Source organism: Asparagus officinalis, chromosome 7, assembly GCF_001876935.1.
Source record: "Asparagus officinalis chromosome 7, Aspof.V1, whole genome shotgun sequence".
In the NCBI taxonomy this organism is placed as follows: Eukaryota; Viridiplantae; Streptophyta; class Magnoliopsida; order Asparagales; family Asparagaceae; genus Asparagus; species Asparagus officinalis.
Window position 1 is genome coordinate 7,121,093 of NC_033800.1, and position 16,663 is coordinate 7,137,755.

Genomic DNA, 16,663 nt, shown 5'->3' on the forward strand with positions numbered 1-16,663 from the left:
TATACCTCCAATAAAAGATTTCGGCTACATTTTACTGGGCAACCGTTTTCATCTGAGCATAAGCTCTGTATCTCACGCCCGAGTGCAGAGGCCGGCCGATTCGGGGGGTTTTTACCGCTAGGGGAGAGAGGACAAACTGCGCCAGGGCGATAGGCGGGTCCTTAATCTTCTAGGGCAGTGATATCACGACTGCTCCCAATCAGGCCTGAATTTTCTAACTCCTTAATTTGTTTTATATTTTTATTGTTTTGACAGCACTTTGGTTGTAAAATTACACTGCATTGCATCCTAATGGGTGCGATACCCAAAATGTCTTTATCAAGAGAAATTTTGGGATGGGGAAAAAAACTCTTAAAAGACTTCCAACTCAATAGCAAACCATATCATATGATAAATCTAGAAACACCAAAAGATTGACATGATGCTGAAAAGATAAAGAGGATTCAGGACAACGTAAGAGCAAATATTAAACTAAACCATAGGAAACTACTAATAGTCTTGAATAAAAAGCATAGGAAACTATAAACCATCAAGTCCACATTCACCAGAAACTACTAATAGTCTTAAAAAAAACATAGGAAACTATAAACCATCTAGTCCAAAGTTGAGCAAAACTTAGGAGCACCAGGACCAGAGACCAATGTCGAAAAACTTATTGTAGTCTTAAAAAAAGCATAGGAAACTATAAACCATCTAGTCCAAAGTTGAGCAAAACTTAGTTGCACCAGGACCAGAGACCAATGTCGAAAAACTTATTGACAACAAAGACATCACAAAAGATCCCCTTAATGCTGCTTGATTTCACTTGGAAGGAGGGAAGAAGATCTCGCTTGTGGTTCTCTTCGACCTGAACTGTTGCTCCATCTCCGGAGTCGTGTTCAACGCAGCTTCAAGCAGCTCTGGAGATATGGCCTTCCAGATTCCGGTCCTCCCAGCCAAATGACAGAAGATTGGGCTGCACATGAAATCAAACATTAGAACCGCAATCAGACAATCATTTTTGCAAATTCATAAACAGCAATAGCAACGATTTGAGGTTGGCTACATGAATCATATTCTTCCATTTAGTTTTATTAAAGGGTTATCTGCTCCATTATTAAGTTACCATTATCATATAGGTCAATTGTAGTTAGTTCTCTTGGCGACATCCATCAGTCATGCTTGCATCGCTTCTCGTAATTGAGATATTCAATTAATGGTTGCACGCGAGACGAGCATAAACGAAATTCAAAACAATGAATTTAAAGATTCATGAACAACAGTTTGGTATCAACAACATTAAGTTAACCATCATCATATTCATCAATTTGGCATCTTAATTACTCCTAGACAAGTTAAGCCTCCATTACTAATAGTAATATCATTTCTCATTACTCGAAACTGGTGCAATTAGGATAATTATATAACGGTTTTTCTATAGAGTGCCCTTGGGCACTCTATAAGAGAGGAGAGAGATAGAGAGAAATGAATGGAGAAAGGATCCCAATGCAAATCAGGGGGCCCCCCTCCTCATTCATTTCTCTCTATCTCTCTCCTCTCTTATAGAGTGCCCAAGGGCACTCTATAGAAAAACCGATTATATAAAACTACGTTACAAAAGAAAATTTGAAGTGAACTCACTTGGGAGTAGTGATAATGGAAAACCATTCCATGCCATCGGCATCAGCAATCTTCGACACAACGAAGAACCTCGGCACAATAAACAAATATCCACCCTTCACATGAGTTTCAAGAACTCTCTTTCCATCAGCACCCACAACCTGAACTCTTCCACTTCCCCTAACAATATAGGTGACCTGAAAAGCTGAATCACATGAAAATCCAGGCGAGCACATAGAGAACCCATCAATCCTCACAAGGTCAGCCCCAAGTCCAACCTCCCCAGTAAGAGGAAGATTCTTAGTATTAAGAACCACAACTCGACCACCATCCTTAATATCAACATCAAGAGGAGCCTCAAGGCAGTTCAAAACCATTCCCTCCCTATCCAGAGCATTGGGTGCGGGCATTCTTTGTTCATCCTTGACCTTGATAATGCCGCAGCCAGTTTGGCTTGAGACAAGTTGCTTGACTTGGTCTTCAGGGAGATCCCAAGCTCTGCTAACAAACTCGGGTGTGAAACCTGTGAAGATTCCGTTGGTTCCAGTGACCTGGAAATTTGTGAACGCGCCTCTGTGGTGGCCTTTGGATGTATCACCGAGAAAGAGAATGACGAGCTCAGTGTCTTCAGGGTTGAACCACCAAGTTAGAACACCAAAGGGGAGGGCGAGGGAGTCACCAGTTTTGATGGCGAGGACCTTTTCCTTTGGGGATTCTGGGAGGAGAATTCCACAAGTTCCACTTCCTGTAAAGTAAAAAACAAATTCAGAAATTTTGATAACATAATGAAGGAAACCATAACAATAGTTTGGCTAAACTCTGCCGTATCTCAAGTTCATATTCACGAAAGAAAAGGTTCTCACTGTAAATCATATATTCAACATTGAGCAGATTTTGTAATCATAAGTCGGACAATCTCCGTAGGTTCAGAATGTGCTTATATTTTCTTATTGACTATAATTGAATTGCATTATGACAACTGTAATATAATATCATGAATTTATGAGTATTACAAAGCGCGGTACACACAGAGGCAGTAATAAAAAGAAGCACGTTTTTTAGAGAAAAACTTGGTGAGATGAAGTAACTAAATTTTCCGTAAGTAACATAGCCTTTTACTATTTAAGCATTAGAAATAATTGTGACTAGAAGCAAGAGGTTACAAAAATAGTAAACAAGATAAGCCACATAAATGCAATATATCCTATAACTTATTGACATATACAACTCATTGCCCAAAATGGTGAAACTGTTATGCCTATATATTAATGAATTACAAAACATTGCAGTAAGTGCATGTATTTATCCAGAGCTTTGGCAATTCTGGAAAATTAAGAACTAATTGTCTGCATATAGTTTGCTACATAAAAACTAGTCAATTCAAAAAAAATGTTAACTAAATGATAACCGGTGACAATAACTGGGGCAGAATAAACTACTAAAAGTCAAGGACAATTTCTTTTAAAATCTAGGTAGAGTTCATACCCATGTTGGAAAATATGTAGCCATGTGGCCGATATCCCTGCTTCACTATATATCTTTTCCATAAAACAAAGTATTCCGAAATTCATATAGTCATCTCTAAAAGAAATACGCTATCCATATGAATAGATGGTAAATTTTTCATGCAAATTGGATTCATTCTACAATTCTTAATGAAAAAGCATCTTACCAGTTCACAACAGATCAATTTCTTTGAGAAAATTGGGTTTATGATAATCCTAATGAACATGTTAATCACAATAACTAACAATGAACTATATACCTTAAGCTAGGATTGATATTATGACATACTTATTTGAAATATAAAAAGAATGCTGCCAAATGAAAAGTCAACATCTTATCCTTAAAAGGGAAAGCCAGAAATTTATTTTCCCAAGGCATGCCCATAAAAGCTATGGCGTCCTCTAGTGAAATACCAACTTTTAGAACGTGCATTGACCACTTTTATTTTAAACAAGGACCCACTAATTAAAAATCAAATTAAATGTTATATGTCACAATGAATTTCCTACTACCAGAGAACAAAATATTGTAATTGAAAGGGCTAATTCCAAACCATCGGAGGTATTATTGGTAATCTATTGGCGGAAAAAAAGTAAAAAATAATCAAAAATCAACCTTTCTATTTTTCAGAATACATGGTATACAAATAAATAAACCCAAAAAAAATGTTTAAAGTGGTAGTTCTCAATTCATAGAAGAATTATTGGAATCTACACTAAATGCATAAAAAAGACTAAAGTCAATTACTGGATATATGTAAAAAAAATGATTATTTTTTCTTTCTGCAGATCACACGATAAATAAACAAAACATTAAATTAAATCACATACAAGTTGTCAAGTTGTAACATAATCAACGATCAACAGCTACAGATCACCAAAAAATTCACATCTTTAAAAGACAAATTCACCTTAAATAACATAATGTAGAAACCTACACTTGATGCATAAAAAAATCAAACTTAACGAGCTTCTTCATATTTGAAGATCACATACTAAATAAAAATTAGATCACTTCCAAGTTGCAATATTAAACCGACCATTACCACCTACACATGATCTACCATCATTAGCTACAGATCACCAAAACAAAAAATTCAAAAAAATAATCAAAAAAATCAGCTTTTTTTTATACCTTGAAGAACGTAAGCGATCTTAGCAGAGTCGGAGTAGCTCGGGAGAGCGAGGCCTCGCTTCTCGAGAGCGAGCTTCGCCGCTCCGATATCGGCCTTCTCGAGCATCGGGAGCTCTTTAGGGCACCAACCGAAGTAAGATCCGCCTTCGCCGCCGTAAACCTTTGATGAGAGCTTGGGAGAGATATCGACGTCCATGGCTAAAAACTTAAAAACTTTAGAGAGAGAAATAAAAATGAGTTTTTTTTTTAGAAAGATGAAGGAGTGAGAAGGAAATTGGGTCTATTTATAGGGAGAATTTGATGCGGGGAGCGATATTTTTTGCGAAAATATTTTTCTGTTGCGCGAGTTTAGGCGATATTTTTATGGACGGTTCGGATTTGTTTAGGATTTTTTTTTTGGATAATAATTTTATTATTTTGTTAAAGCGTAATAAATTTATTAGATAATGTTTTTCTATTTAAACCCATTTTCATGAATTATTTGGAAACTCGTTTACTTTTTAACCCAGAGTAGAATCAGATTATAGCAGATTAGCACATTTTATAGCATATTAATACATAATTTTGGTGAAATAATTCGATTTGGTTGTTTTGAGTTTATGAATGAATTTTCAATTTTCAATTCTGTGGGTTTGAAATAATTAGAATAAAGGAAGGGTTTTTTTTTTAACTCTTAGAGTTATTTATGATTTCTCGGATGACAAGTACTTTTGAAAAAAGAGTGAAAAAGATAACATATTTGGATATGAAATTCATTTATGGGATTGTCTATGTTTTAGGATAATGACATTTTTGCACAATGAATTATGCGTTTGTTATAATTGTTGAAAAAACTTCCATATCTCTATGATTTATTATTTGAAAAAAGAAGGCATTTTAATGATTTCAAAAGATTACAACAGATTTGCCACTAAAGGGTTCGCTTCATTTTACTAATAGAAATTTGCCACGTATGATATCCGTAGAAAATTAAGTGACAAGAGAATGTGCTAAAGTTTCTCTTGGGAATTTATGCTGTATTTGACATGGAAAGACTTTAGCGATTGAATTGTCACTGTCATTAAAACGTGACCCGAATCATCGCTTGAATGATAGGTGGTCTTTACTTTGAGCATATAATTAGTAATATTTGGTCACAAATTCACAATTGAAGGTCCTCATTAATTTATAAATAATGTTAGAGTCACACCACCCACCACAATCCTAACCACACTCTCCCCTCTCATTACTATAGTAAACCGGGCCCCACATGAGATTTTAAAATTTTTAAAATCTCATGTGGAGCCCGGTTTACTGTAGCAATGAGAGGGGGGAAGTGTGGTTGAGGTTGTGGTGGTGGTGTGCCCCTAACACCACTCTTAATTTATTTGGAGTTGGGTTCATGATTATATATATATATAGAGAGAGAAAAAAAAAACTTATGTCAACTTAAGTGGACGTTCACTAAGTTTCTTATGTTAGACCCTAGAGGGGGGTAATTAGGGTCTTATGTTAATCTAATCCCGATTAAAAGCCAATTAAAATTATGTTGATTAATTTGTTCTTGCAAAAATGATATAAGATAGATATGAGCAAGAGAGATATGAATAAGTACAAATAAAAAGTACGTTAAGCAAAACACAAACAAACGATATGTTTACGAGGTTCGGTCACCACGACCTACGTCCCCGCTCCTCACCTCGAGGAGATCTCCATTATCACAATCCGGTTTGGAAGCCGGAACTTCTACACACTCGGTTTATAAGCTTACCGAAAAACTCTCACACAACAAATACTATGCAATCACACTTTACACACTAAGTGTAGGAACCTAACCCGTGTCCTCCTCCTCAAGTGCTCGGATGCAACCCCTCCCTAGGTTCGTCAACCGACGCCACTCCTATTGGATTTGACCCCGTCTCACGCCTCACACTTCTCTCGGTGTACAAGTGTATTACAAGTGATTCTCACAATAAAAGGTAAATACAATGATTTATTCTCAATAACAAGTGAGAACACAATGAAGCTCACACTCACTAAATCACACACCAATACCCATAATATAGTATGAAGGTATTAAGCTCAATATATGTGTGTGATAACAGTGAATGAAAATAATACAACTCAATAAATATAGCTAAATAAATGAAAATGAAATAGTAAGCTATATAAGGAAGAGTTTTAGAAAACTTCTCAATAAACAAGAAGAGTAGTAGATGATGATCCCAATAGGAATTGAAAGCCACTTCTTGTTGTAGAAAACTTCTCTTGAAGTAGATTAATGAAAATTAGCTTAACAGCTCTTTAAACGCCTCTTAAACCTTTGTTAAAACTTCTTGTAAAAACAAAACTCTTGGTTTTCTCTTAGATACTGAAATAGAAGAGCAATGGGGTATTTATACCCACTCAAGAACTCAGCAAAAACCAACTTGAAATGACCAAAAAGCCCCCAGAGAATCAAATCAGAAACTAGCCGTTGGAATACAATCATGAGTTCGGCGGTCGACCGTGGAAATCTCGCGGTCGACCGCGAGGCACAAAAAAATCTGAGTTTAGAAATTAAAAGCTGGCGGTCGACCACGAAAGTCTCTGGATGGTTTCACGGTCGACCGTCACGATCGACCGTGAGCACATAAAAACCATATACTGAAAATTTGCTGCTGGCGGTCGACCGTGGCGGTCGACCGCGAACTGATACATGGCATGTGACAAGTTTTTGGGCTGATTTTGAAATTGCGTTAAAAATATTAAATTAATTCCCAAAATAGTAAAACTTTAGGGAAAGTTTCTAAATGATGAAATAAACATGTTTGAAAAGAAATTTTTAGAAAATCAATTTTTGTTTGCGAAAACTCCCTGTTTTTGAAAAGTGTTCAGAAAACCTGTATTTTATGAACATGAAAATTTTGATATGACTTATAAACACGTATATATATATCATGCATACATTGTATGTATATAATAAAGTATGAATGAGCTGTAAACATGAAATAAAAGTTATTGTAACAACTTTGATGAAAAATCATTTATATGATAGAAAACGTCAAATCTGTGTTAAGTGTACATATATTGAGCTTACATATAAACCTACAATATATGTAAGCAAACTAAACTTATACCAGGTGTAGCACACACATGAACTTGAATCTTTAACTTTTGATTGCCGTGTGTAGAAATACCTATAAGGAAAAACCAAAAACAACAAAGACTAGAAAACATATTAGCGATAAATTGTTTGACGAATCATCATCAAAACTATAGGGCCAACAATCTCCCCCTTTTTTATGATGGCAAACAATTTATGATGATATGAAATACATGTTGATAAACCACATATAAACCAACTATGTATACAACATGAATATTAATAACCCACATGAACATGAATAAACCATATGTAGATTTTCTCCCCCTTTGACAACATCAAAAAGGAAAAAAAATATAAATAGGAGCAACGCTCCCCCTGCATTCAAGCACAGATAATAACCAAGGTATGGACAAAAGCTCCCCCTGTCAATTTGCATAAATGACATACAAATATCATATATAGGAGCTAAACAACCATATCTATCCATACATAGCCATAAACATATGAAATTTAAGGTCCAAACCAAGCATAAAGCATTATTAGCAACATGTTTGCACAAAACCACATATTTGTTTTCACCATACATTGTTCATGATAAACTAACATAACCATAGTAAACCAAATTAGTCCCACAAAACTACATTGTTTACCACATAAACCATATATAATTTGCTCCACGATAACACATAGTTTTCCACACAAACCATAGAGTTATTACAACTCAAAATAAAACATAAGTATCAAGTTCTAGTTCAACAAAACATAAACAACACCATAAGCATAGAATCCAACAAACAAGAATCAATCTCCACCATCATCAGAAGCAGGGCCAGAGCCAGAACCCGAACCAGAGCCAGAAGCAGATCCTCCTTCAGAGCCCTCATCAGAACAAGAGTCAGAACTGGAGGAGAGATCCGGAATCCCAAGTGACTGACGCTGATAAGATAGAATAGTCCTAACGTCCCTCTGAATAGTTGAGACCTAAGTCTCGAGATGATCCAAACGGGCACAGATATCAGAAGTGGAGGAGGTGAAAGCTTTAGACCGAGAATGAGAAGATGATGGCTTAGCAGGATCAGATAAGGAGTCAGAAAGTTGCATACGGGAGAGAGAGACTCTATCAAAGTATTCCTTACCCGGATCAACTTTGGGTTCATTTGTGAGAGCAACACCGAAGTGTTGAAGAATAAGAGTGATGAAGCTGCCAAAAGGAAGAAGTTTGTGATGCTTGCATGCCATGTTTTTAAGAAAAATATTTGCCTAATTCACTTTTATTTTGGCAAAAATAGCATAAACAGCATTAACCTTATCAGAAGCAAAATGATCAAAGCTACCGGTTTTGGGAATGAGATTATGAGCAACAATACGAGCTATGATTTTAGCGGTAGGATTGAGTGATTTGTTGTTCATAGGATAGGTACAATCGGGCTTAAATAAGATATCGTTCACAGCCTGATCGGTGTGATCGATAGACATAAGCTCAACGTCACTTGTTGGAATCTTAAGGATTCCCGCAAGCTCGTCGGCAGAAAATGAAATCTGAATATTTTTAACAGATGTGGTGATGGTTTGGAGACCATCAGCAGAAGATGACACAGATAAGTTTGCATAAAACAAATAAACGAGGAAAGGGTAATAAGGAACTTTACGTTCTACATCTAACAGTTTAGCCAACCCAACATCATGTAGAATCGTATGAATGTCATACATGGCTAATTGATCATACTTGATATATCTAGTAGGCAGGATTTTCAGTTTGCATAGCTCCCTATATTTCTTAACTAGGGTTTTAAACAGAAGATAATCCTCATAATAGGAGGCAGTGATAGATGAGGAACTAGATTCAGGCTTGGATCTCTTCTTAGGATGTATAATTACAGATAGTAACAACTGGGGTTTTACAGATATAAATGAGACAGAAATTGAAATAAAAAAAAACTTAGATTAGGCAATGAAACCCTAAGAGAGAATTGAAACAAGGAGGATGATGAAAGAGATTACCCAAAAGAGGTGAAGAATAGCCGCGATCGAACGAAGAAACGCTGCGGGCGACCATGGGAGATTTTCTGATTTGGGGAAAAATTTTGAATGAAAATGGAAGATGAAGAGGGTCGGATCTTAGAGAAGAAGAAGGAGCGGCTCAGATTAGATCAGATCAAGTTTGACGGTGATGGACAAAACGGGTTTTAAAAATTTTAACCAAATAAACCGAAACCCGATAACGAAAAGAGCAGAAAACCAAAAAATTCTCTTGCGGTCGACTGTGGCGATCGACCGTAACAATTTTTAGAAACATTAACGATCGACCGTGACGGTCGACCGCGCGAAGAGTAACAGCATAGGTATTGTAAGATCTAGATTTTTATAAAATATTCAGTTTGGTCCTTTAAGAAAATTGTCTTATGAAAATATTTTATTTAACTTAATAAAAACTAAAATTCATCATTTAAACTCAAAACCCAATTATTCAATTAAAAATGAACAAAACAAACAAAACAAAAAATTAATATAAAACTCATTTTGGTACCCAAATCATTTTGGTACCACTAAAATTTGGGACATGACCCCTATCATTTAAATTCAAGGTCCTAGGGTTATGAACCCGCTTATGCGTATTTTATGCACCGATACGATCAAAGCAAAAATCGTAAACATGACCCATACGATTGCAATTTGTGCAATGTATATGTTTGAATGTTTTGCGTTGACCGAAATGAAATGCACGTGGTTTATTTGTAAAAATAGATTTTCCTTTGCAATTATTTTGCAAACGAGAATTTCTTTTCAAATCGAAACAAAACATGGCCAAATGACCAAAACGACTACAATAATCACATTTATACACATGAGCATGTTTATGATTTACACTATGTGTGTACATGTGTATGTGATGAAGAAGCTTGATGGGATGCACAATCATGAATAGGCTTGTCAATTTTTGGTGCATTATGATAAAATTGAGCTAAATGGCCTTTAAGACCGTAAATAGAACATTTGTGAATTTTTTCATACATATGTGCATAATGAATAGGTTTCTTAGAAGAATTAACATTGAACTTTGTACATAAGTCCATAAGCTTTTTATTATTAGCAATACAAGTATTTAGTGTTGAATTTAAGGTGGATATACGTTTTCTCATTTGATTCATCTCATCATTGTGCATACAAGCATTGCTACTAGAAGTAGGATCAACAAGATTTTTTATCATAGATTTCAACTTATCTACTTCTAACATAGCATCACGTTTTTCATGAAGCAAACTAGCATTTTCAATTCTCAATTTTTCATTGCATTCTTTAAGAATTATATTTTCATTTGCAATAAAATTAAACTTAGTGGCTAGTATTTCATGAGTGGATTTCATATTTACATACTTACTCTTTACATCAATATAGCAATTGTGTAACTTTTCAAACTCAAGAGCAAGTTCATCAAAAGTAATAATATCATCGTTATCAAGCTCGCATACCTCACTAGGGTTATCACCTAGTGGTATTGTACATGGAGATAAGGCTTCTTTAGAACTTAAAGCGGGATTTTCCAATGCTTGTTGAATAGCCTCCAAGTCCCCTTCATGTGCTTCAATAAATTTTCATAAGACGTAAGCACTATCAAAATTAGCAAATTTGTTAGAAAATAAAGAGTGAAAAGCATTAAGCAAATATTCTAACAAAAGCTTGTTCATATTAAACGATCTTTTATTATTTTCATTCCATTTGGATTTTTCCAAAATCGGAGCAATATAAGCATCCTCAATAATTTCCCATAAATCAAATTGTTTAGCTTGAACAAAAAGTTTGAATCTAACACGCCATTGAGCATAGGGAAAAATATCCAAACGAGGAGCAACATTAATAGCATAACCTAGACTAGATGCATCATACATATCCATAAGATTATATGCAAGAAGCAAAAAGCAATCAACACTAGATTAGCACAAAAACGATAACTTGGATCTTTAACTCAAGGCGATTAGTCCTTAAATCAAAGAGCACTAAGCTCTGATACCAATTGTTAGACCCTAGAGGGGAGGGAGTAATTAGGGTCTTATGCTAATCTAATCCCGATTAAAAGCCAATTAAAATTATGTTGATTAATTTATTCTTGCAAGAATGATATAAGATAGATATGAGCAAGAGAGATATGAATAAGTACAAATAAAAAGTACGCTAAGTAAAACACAAACAAACGATATGTTTACGAGGTTCGCTCACCACGACCTACGTCCCTGCTCCTCACCTCGAGGAGATCTCCACTATCACAATCCGGTTTGGAAGCCAGAACTTCTACACACTCGGTTTACAAGCTTACCGAAAAACTCTCACACAACAAACACTATGCAATCACACTTTACACACAAAGTGTAGGAACCTAGCTCGTGTCCTCCTCCTCAAGTGCTCGGATGCAACCTCTCCCTAGGTTTGTCAACCGACGTCACTCCTATTGGATTTGACTCCGTCTCACGCCTCACACTTCTCTCGGTGTACAAGTGTATTACAAGTAATTCTCACAATAAAAGGTAAATACAATGATTTGTTCTCAATAACAAGTAAGAACACAATGAAGCTCACACTCACTAAATCACACACCAATACCCATAATATAGTATGAAGATATTAAGCTCAATATATGTGTGTGATAACAGTGAATGAAAATAATACAACTCAATAAATATAGCTAAATAAATAAAAATGAAATAGTAAGCTATATAAAGAAGAGTTTTAGAAAACTTCTCAATAAACAAGAAGAGTAGTAGATGATGATCCCAATAGGAATTGAAAGCCACTTCTTGTTGTAGAAAACTTCTCTTGAAGTAGATTAATGAAAATTAGCTTAACAGCTCTTTAAACGCCTCTTAAACCTTTGTTAAAACTTCTTGTAAAAACAAAAACTCTTGGTTTTCTTGGTTTCTGAAATAGAAAAACAATAGGGTATTTATACCCACTTAAGAACTCAGCAAAAACTAACTTGAAATGACCAAAAAAACCCCAGAGAATCAAATCAGAAACTAGCCGTTGGAATACAATCATGAGTTCGGCGGTCAACCGTAGAAATCTCGCGGTCGACCGCGAGGCACAAAAAATCAAAGTTTAGAAATTAAAAGCTGGCGGTCGACCGCGGTGGTCGACCGCGGTGGTCGACCGCGAAAGTCTCTGAATGGTTTCACGGTCGACCGCGAGCACATAAAAACCATATACTAAAAATTTGCTGCTGGCGGTCGACCGTGGCGGTCGACCGCGAACTGATACATGGCATGTGACAGTTTTTTGGGCTGATTTTGAAATTACGTTAAAAAAAGGAATTTTTAGAAAATCAATTTTTGTTTGCGAAAACTCCCTGTTTTTGAAAAGTGTTCAGAAAACTTGTATTTTATGAATATGAAAATTTTGATATGACTTATAAACACGTATATATATATCATGCATACATTGTATGTATATAATAAAGTATGAATGAGCTATAAACATGAAATAAAAGTTATTGTAACAACATTTGATGAAAAATTATTTATATGATAGAAAACATCAAATCTGTGTTAAGTGTACATATATTGAGCTTACATATAAACATACAATATATGTAAGCAAACTAAACTTATACCAGGTGTAGCACACACATGAACTTGAATCTTTAACTTTTGATTGCCGTGTGTAGAAATACATATAAGGAAAAACCAAAAACAACAAAGACTAGAAAACATATTAGCGATAAATTGTTTGACAAATCATCATCAAAACAATAGGGCCAGCCAACATCTTAGTTATTGATGATCACTTGATTGAGCTACATTGTGGATGATCCGCTCTGTTGAACTTGATCTACATATTCTAATCACTTGATTGAGCTACATTGTGGATGATCCGCTCTGTTGAACTTGATCTACATATTCTAAAACCCCAACACACCAAATTTAGGGTGAACCCATTGTGGTTTGGCTTTTCATCCACTCGTATCAATTTTAACGGTTTCGAATGAATAGAACTTTTTACATGGCTCGACGGAGGGTCAAACCACGACGTGTTCATCCTAAATTTAGTGTGTTGGGGTTTTAGAATATGCAGATCAAGTTCAACGAAAATGATCATCCACAATGTAGCTCAATCAAGTGATCATCAATGACTAAGAAACTTAGTGGACGTCCACTTAAGTTGACATAAGTTTATATATATATATATATATATATATATATGGTTGAATATTAGGTTCCTTCTCTATAGACAATATCCTAAGTCCTGTGAGATATTGTTTAATTGACATTCATCTTGTGTATTGTGTATAAGTTCAATGCTTAATTATGGAAACATTATGGATTTTGACTCTTGTAGTTTCTTAATATGCATCACGTGCAACGCACGTATAGCATACTAGTTTCTATAAAAGAAAAAACCATTATCAAAACTTTTGCATACCCAAATTGCCCTTTTCAAATTTTGTAATTCTAATTTTATCCTATATAATCTAAAATATGCCCTTTCCCCTGCCGCTCCCCTTCGCAACCGCCTCTTCATCTCTCTGCTTCTTCCGTTTCTCAACACCGATCCGACCTCTCCCCTTCCCCTCTCCCTCTCTCTTTGAAAACGCCCAAACGGATCCGACCTCTCTCCTTCCCCTCTCCTTGCTTTCTTCTGCCCCTCTCCCTCTCCCCGTCTCTAAATTATTTCGACGTTCAGACTTCCGTCAGTTTCCCTCTACCTCTCACCTGATGTTCTAATAAAAACCTCCTTAGCCTAAAAACTAAAAATCAATATCATTCGTTGGATCTAGATGAATCTAATGGTTGGGAGTTAGTCAAACAGTCAACAGAACATGCATTAATTACATGCATTAATTACCTCAACGAACACAAATCTGGATTCACTACAGTGAAAAACATGTTCGTTAAGGTAATGAATCTGGATTCAATGCAGTGAATCTGGATTCACTGCAGTGAAAAACGTGTTCGTTGAGGTAATGAATCTGGATTCAATACAGTGAATCTGGATTCACTGCAGTGAAGGACGTGTTCGTTGAGGTAATGAATCTGGGTTCACTGCGTTGATGTAATTAATGCATGTGTTTAATGAGGTAATTAATGCATGTGTCTGTTGACTATTTGACCGAATCCTAGCCATTGGATGAAGGAAAGTCACGATATATATATATATATATGTTACATCTCATTATTAAATATGTCAATTCAATCCAGATTTGCAATTACATTTACATAAATCTCTACTATACCCTACAGGGAAGTAATGATCTATGTAAATTTATTAGGTTAAGAAAGCATATTTGTTTATAATGGGAAAATTTCTTATACCCACAGGCATGGAAATTTTATTTATTTATTATCAAACTTTGTTGTTCTTAATTAAAGTCTAAGTAATGAATCTATGCATTTAAGAACCTCTCCCCACAAGAAGGTTAAAAGTCATTACTTGAATAAAGTTTAATTTTCGTAGCATTAATTTTGTTTCATTTAATGCAGTTATTCATGTTTCAGTAGTTAATGAAGTCCCGATTCTAAGCGGTGATAATTTTTCTGATTGGAATGACAAGATCCTTCTAAAATTAGGCTGCTTAGATCTAGACTTGGCTCTCCATAAAGAATGTTCTCCTACTCCCACGGAGACTACGGAACCAAGTAAGAAGGCTGAATTTGAAAAATGGGAGTGTGCAAATCGTCTCAGTATGATGCTTATGAAATCACATATTAGTCGAAGTATTCGGGGATCAATTCCTGAATTTGATAAGGTAAAGGATTTCATGAAAGCAATCGAGGAGCAATTTATTGTTTGTGACAAGGCTATGACTACAACCTTGATTCAGAAACTCACAAATGTGAAATATGATGCTCGTAAGGGTGTGTGCATGCATATTATGCAATTAAGGGATATTGCTTCCCAACTTAAACCTCTAAAAATTGATATATCTGAATCGCATGCATATTATGCAATTAAGGGATATTGCTTCCCAACTTAAACCTCTAAAAATTGATATATCTGAATCATTTCTAGTGCATTTTCCCAACTTAAACCTCTAAAAATTGATATATCTGAATCATTTCTAGTGCATTTTATACTTTCTTCACTTCTAGTGGAGTATGGACCTTTCAAGATCTCTTACAATACACACAAAGAGAATCGGTCCATTAATGAACTCCTAACCATGTGTGTTCAAGAAGAAGAAAGACTTAAACATGAGGTTATAGAAAGTGTTAATATAACAACTCATGATAAGAAAATTGCATTTAAAGGCAAGAATGGATCTGATCTGTTAAAGGTTAAAGGAAAACAACCAATGAAGTTCAAGGGCAAGGATCCAAAGTGTTTCTTCTGCAAAAAGAGAGGACACATTAAGAAAGATTGCCTGAAGTACAAGAAATGGCTCGTGAAGAAAGGTAATATCACATCATATGTCTGTTTTGAATCTAATTTTACTCATGCTCTTAGTAATACTTGGTAGATTGATTATGGTTCATCAATTCATGTTGCCAATACTATGCAGGGGTTTCTAACCCGATGGACACCGACGGAAAGTGAATCAGGCATCTATTCGGGAAATGGAATGCGGTCACTTGTAAAGGCCGTGGGAACGTATCGACTTATTTTAAAATCTGGTTATGTAATAGATTCAAAAAATGTGTTCTATGTACCTTCATTTTCTAGAAATTTGATTTCTGTATCAAAACTAAGTGTTTGTGGTTATGAAATTAATTTTAATGTTAATGGATTTCTTTTATATAAAGATGAAGTTTGCATTGGTACTGGAATATTATCTGAAAATCTTTACAAGCTTGATTTAGACATAAACTTTAAAAATAATTTGCTTTCTTTAAACGTCGATAATGTTGGCAATAAAAGGAGTATTATTAAGGAAAACTCATCTATATTATGGCATAAAAGAGTAGGCCATATTTCAGTGAATAGAATTAAAAGGTTAGTAAATGAAGGGATTCTTCCAAATCTAAACTTTAGGCCATATTTCAGTGAATAGAAGTAAAAGGTTAGTAAATGAAGGGATTCTTCCAAATCTAAATTTTACTAACTTTAGTACATGTGTGGATTGCATAAAGGGAAAGCAAACTAACATTACTAAAAAGGGTTCTAAAAGGAGTACAGAATGTCTAGAAATTATTTATACAGACATATGGGGACCATCTCCAATTTCTTGTCTAAATGGTCAAAAATATTTCATCTCATTTATTGATGACCATTCTAGGTATATGTATTTATACTTCCTAAATGAAAAGTCTGAAGCATTAGATGTTTTTAAGACTTATAAGGTCGAGGTAGAAAATCAATTAGACAAGAAAATAAAGATTGTGAGATCAGATAGGGGTGGAGAGTACTATAGGAGATACACCGAAAAAGAAC

The 16,663-nt window shown here is 35.1% G+C and overlaps 1 protein-coding gene across 1 annotated transcript; it reads right to left on the bottom strand.

Annotated features, from left to right (window-relative positions):
* Positions 467-4,496, bottom strand: LOC109849169 (legumin B-like). Its single transcript, XM_020418982.1, has 3 exons — positions 4,240-4,496; positions 1,621-2,344; positions 467-955 (listed from the first exon to the last, which is right to left on the bottom strand). Exons 1-3 carry the CDS (start codon positions 4,433-4,435, stop codon positions 802-804), a joined length of 1,074 nt encoding a protein of 357 aa, XP_020274571.1. The 5' UTR covers positions 4,436-4,496; the 3' UTR covers positions 467-801.

Bases quoted from the DNA above. Each gene is read 5' to 3' on its own strand.
- LOC109849169 (XM_020418982.1), bottom strand. From the start codon at position 4,435: ATGGACGTCGATATCTCTCCCAAGCTCTCATCAAAGGTTTACGGCGGC. The intron at 2,345-4,239 runs GTATAAAAAAAA...TTTACTTTACAG, and splicing joins GATCGCTTACGTTCTTCAAG to GAAGTGGAACTTGTGGAATT. The intron at 956-1,620 runs GTGAGTTCACTT...TTTCATGTGCAG, and splicing joins TCCATTATCACTACTCCCAA to CCCAATCTTCTGTCATTTGG.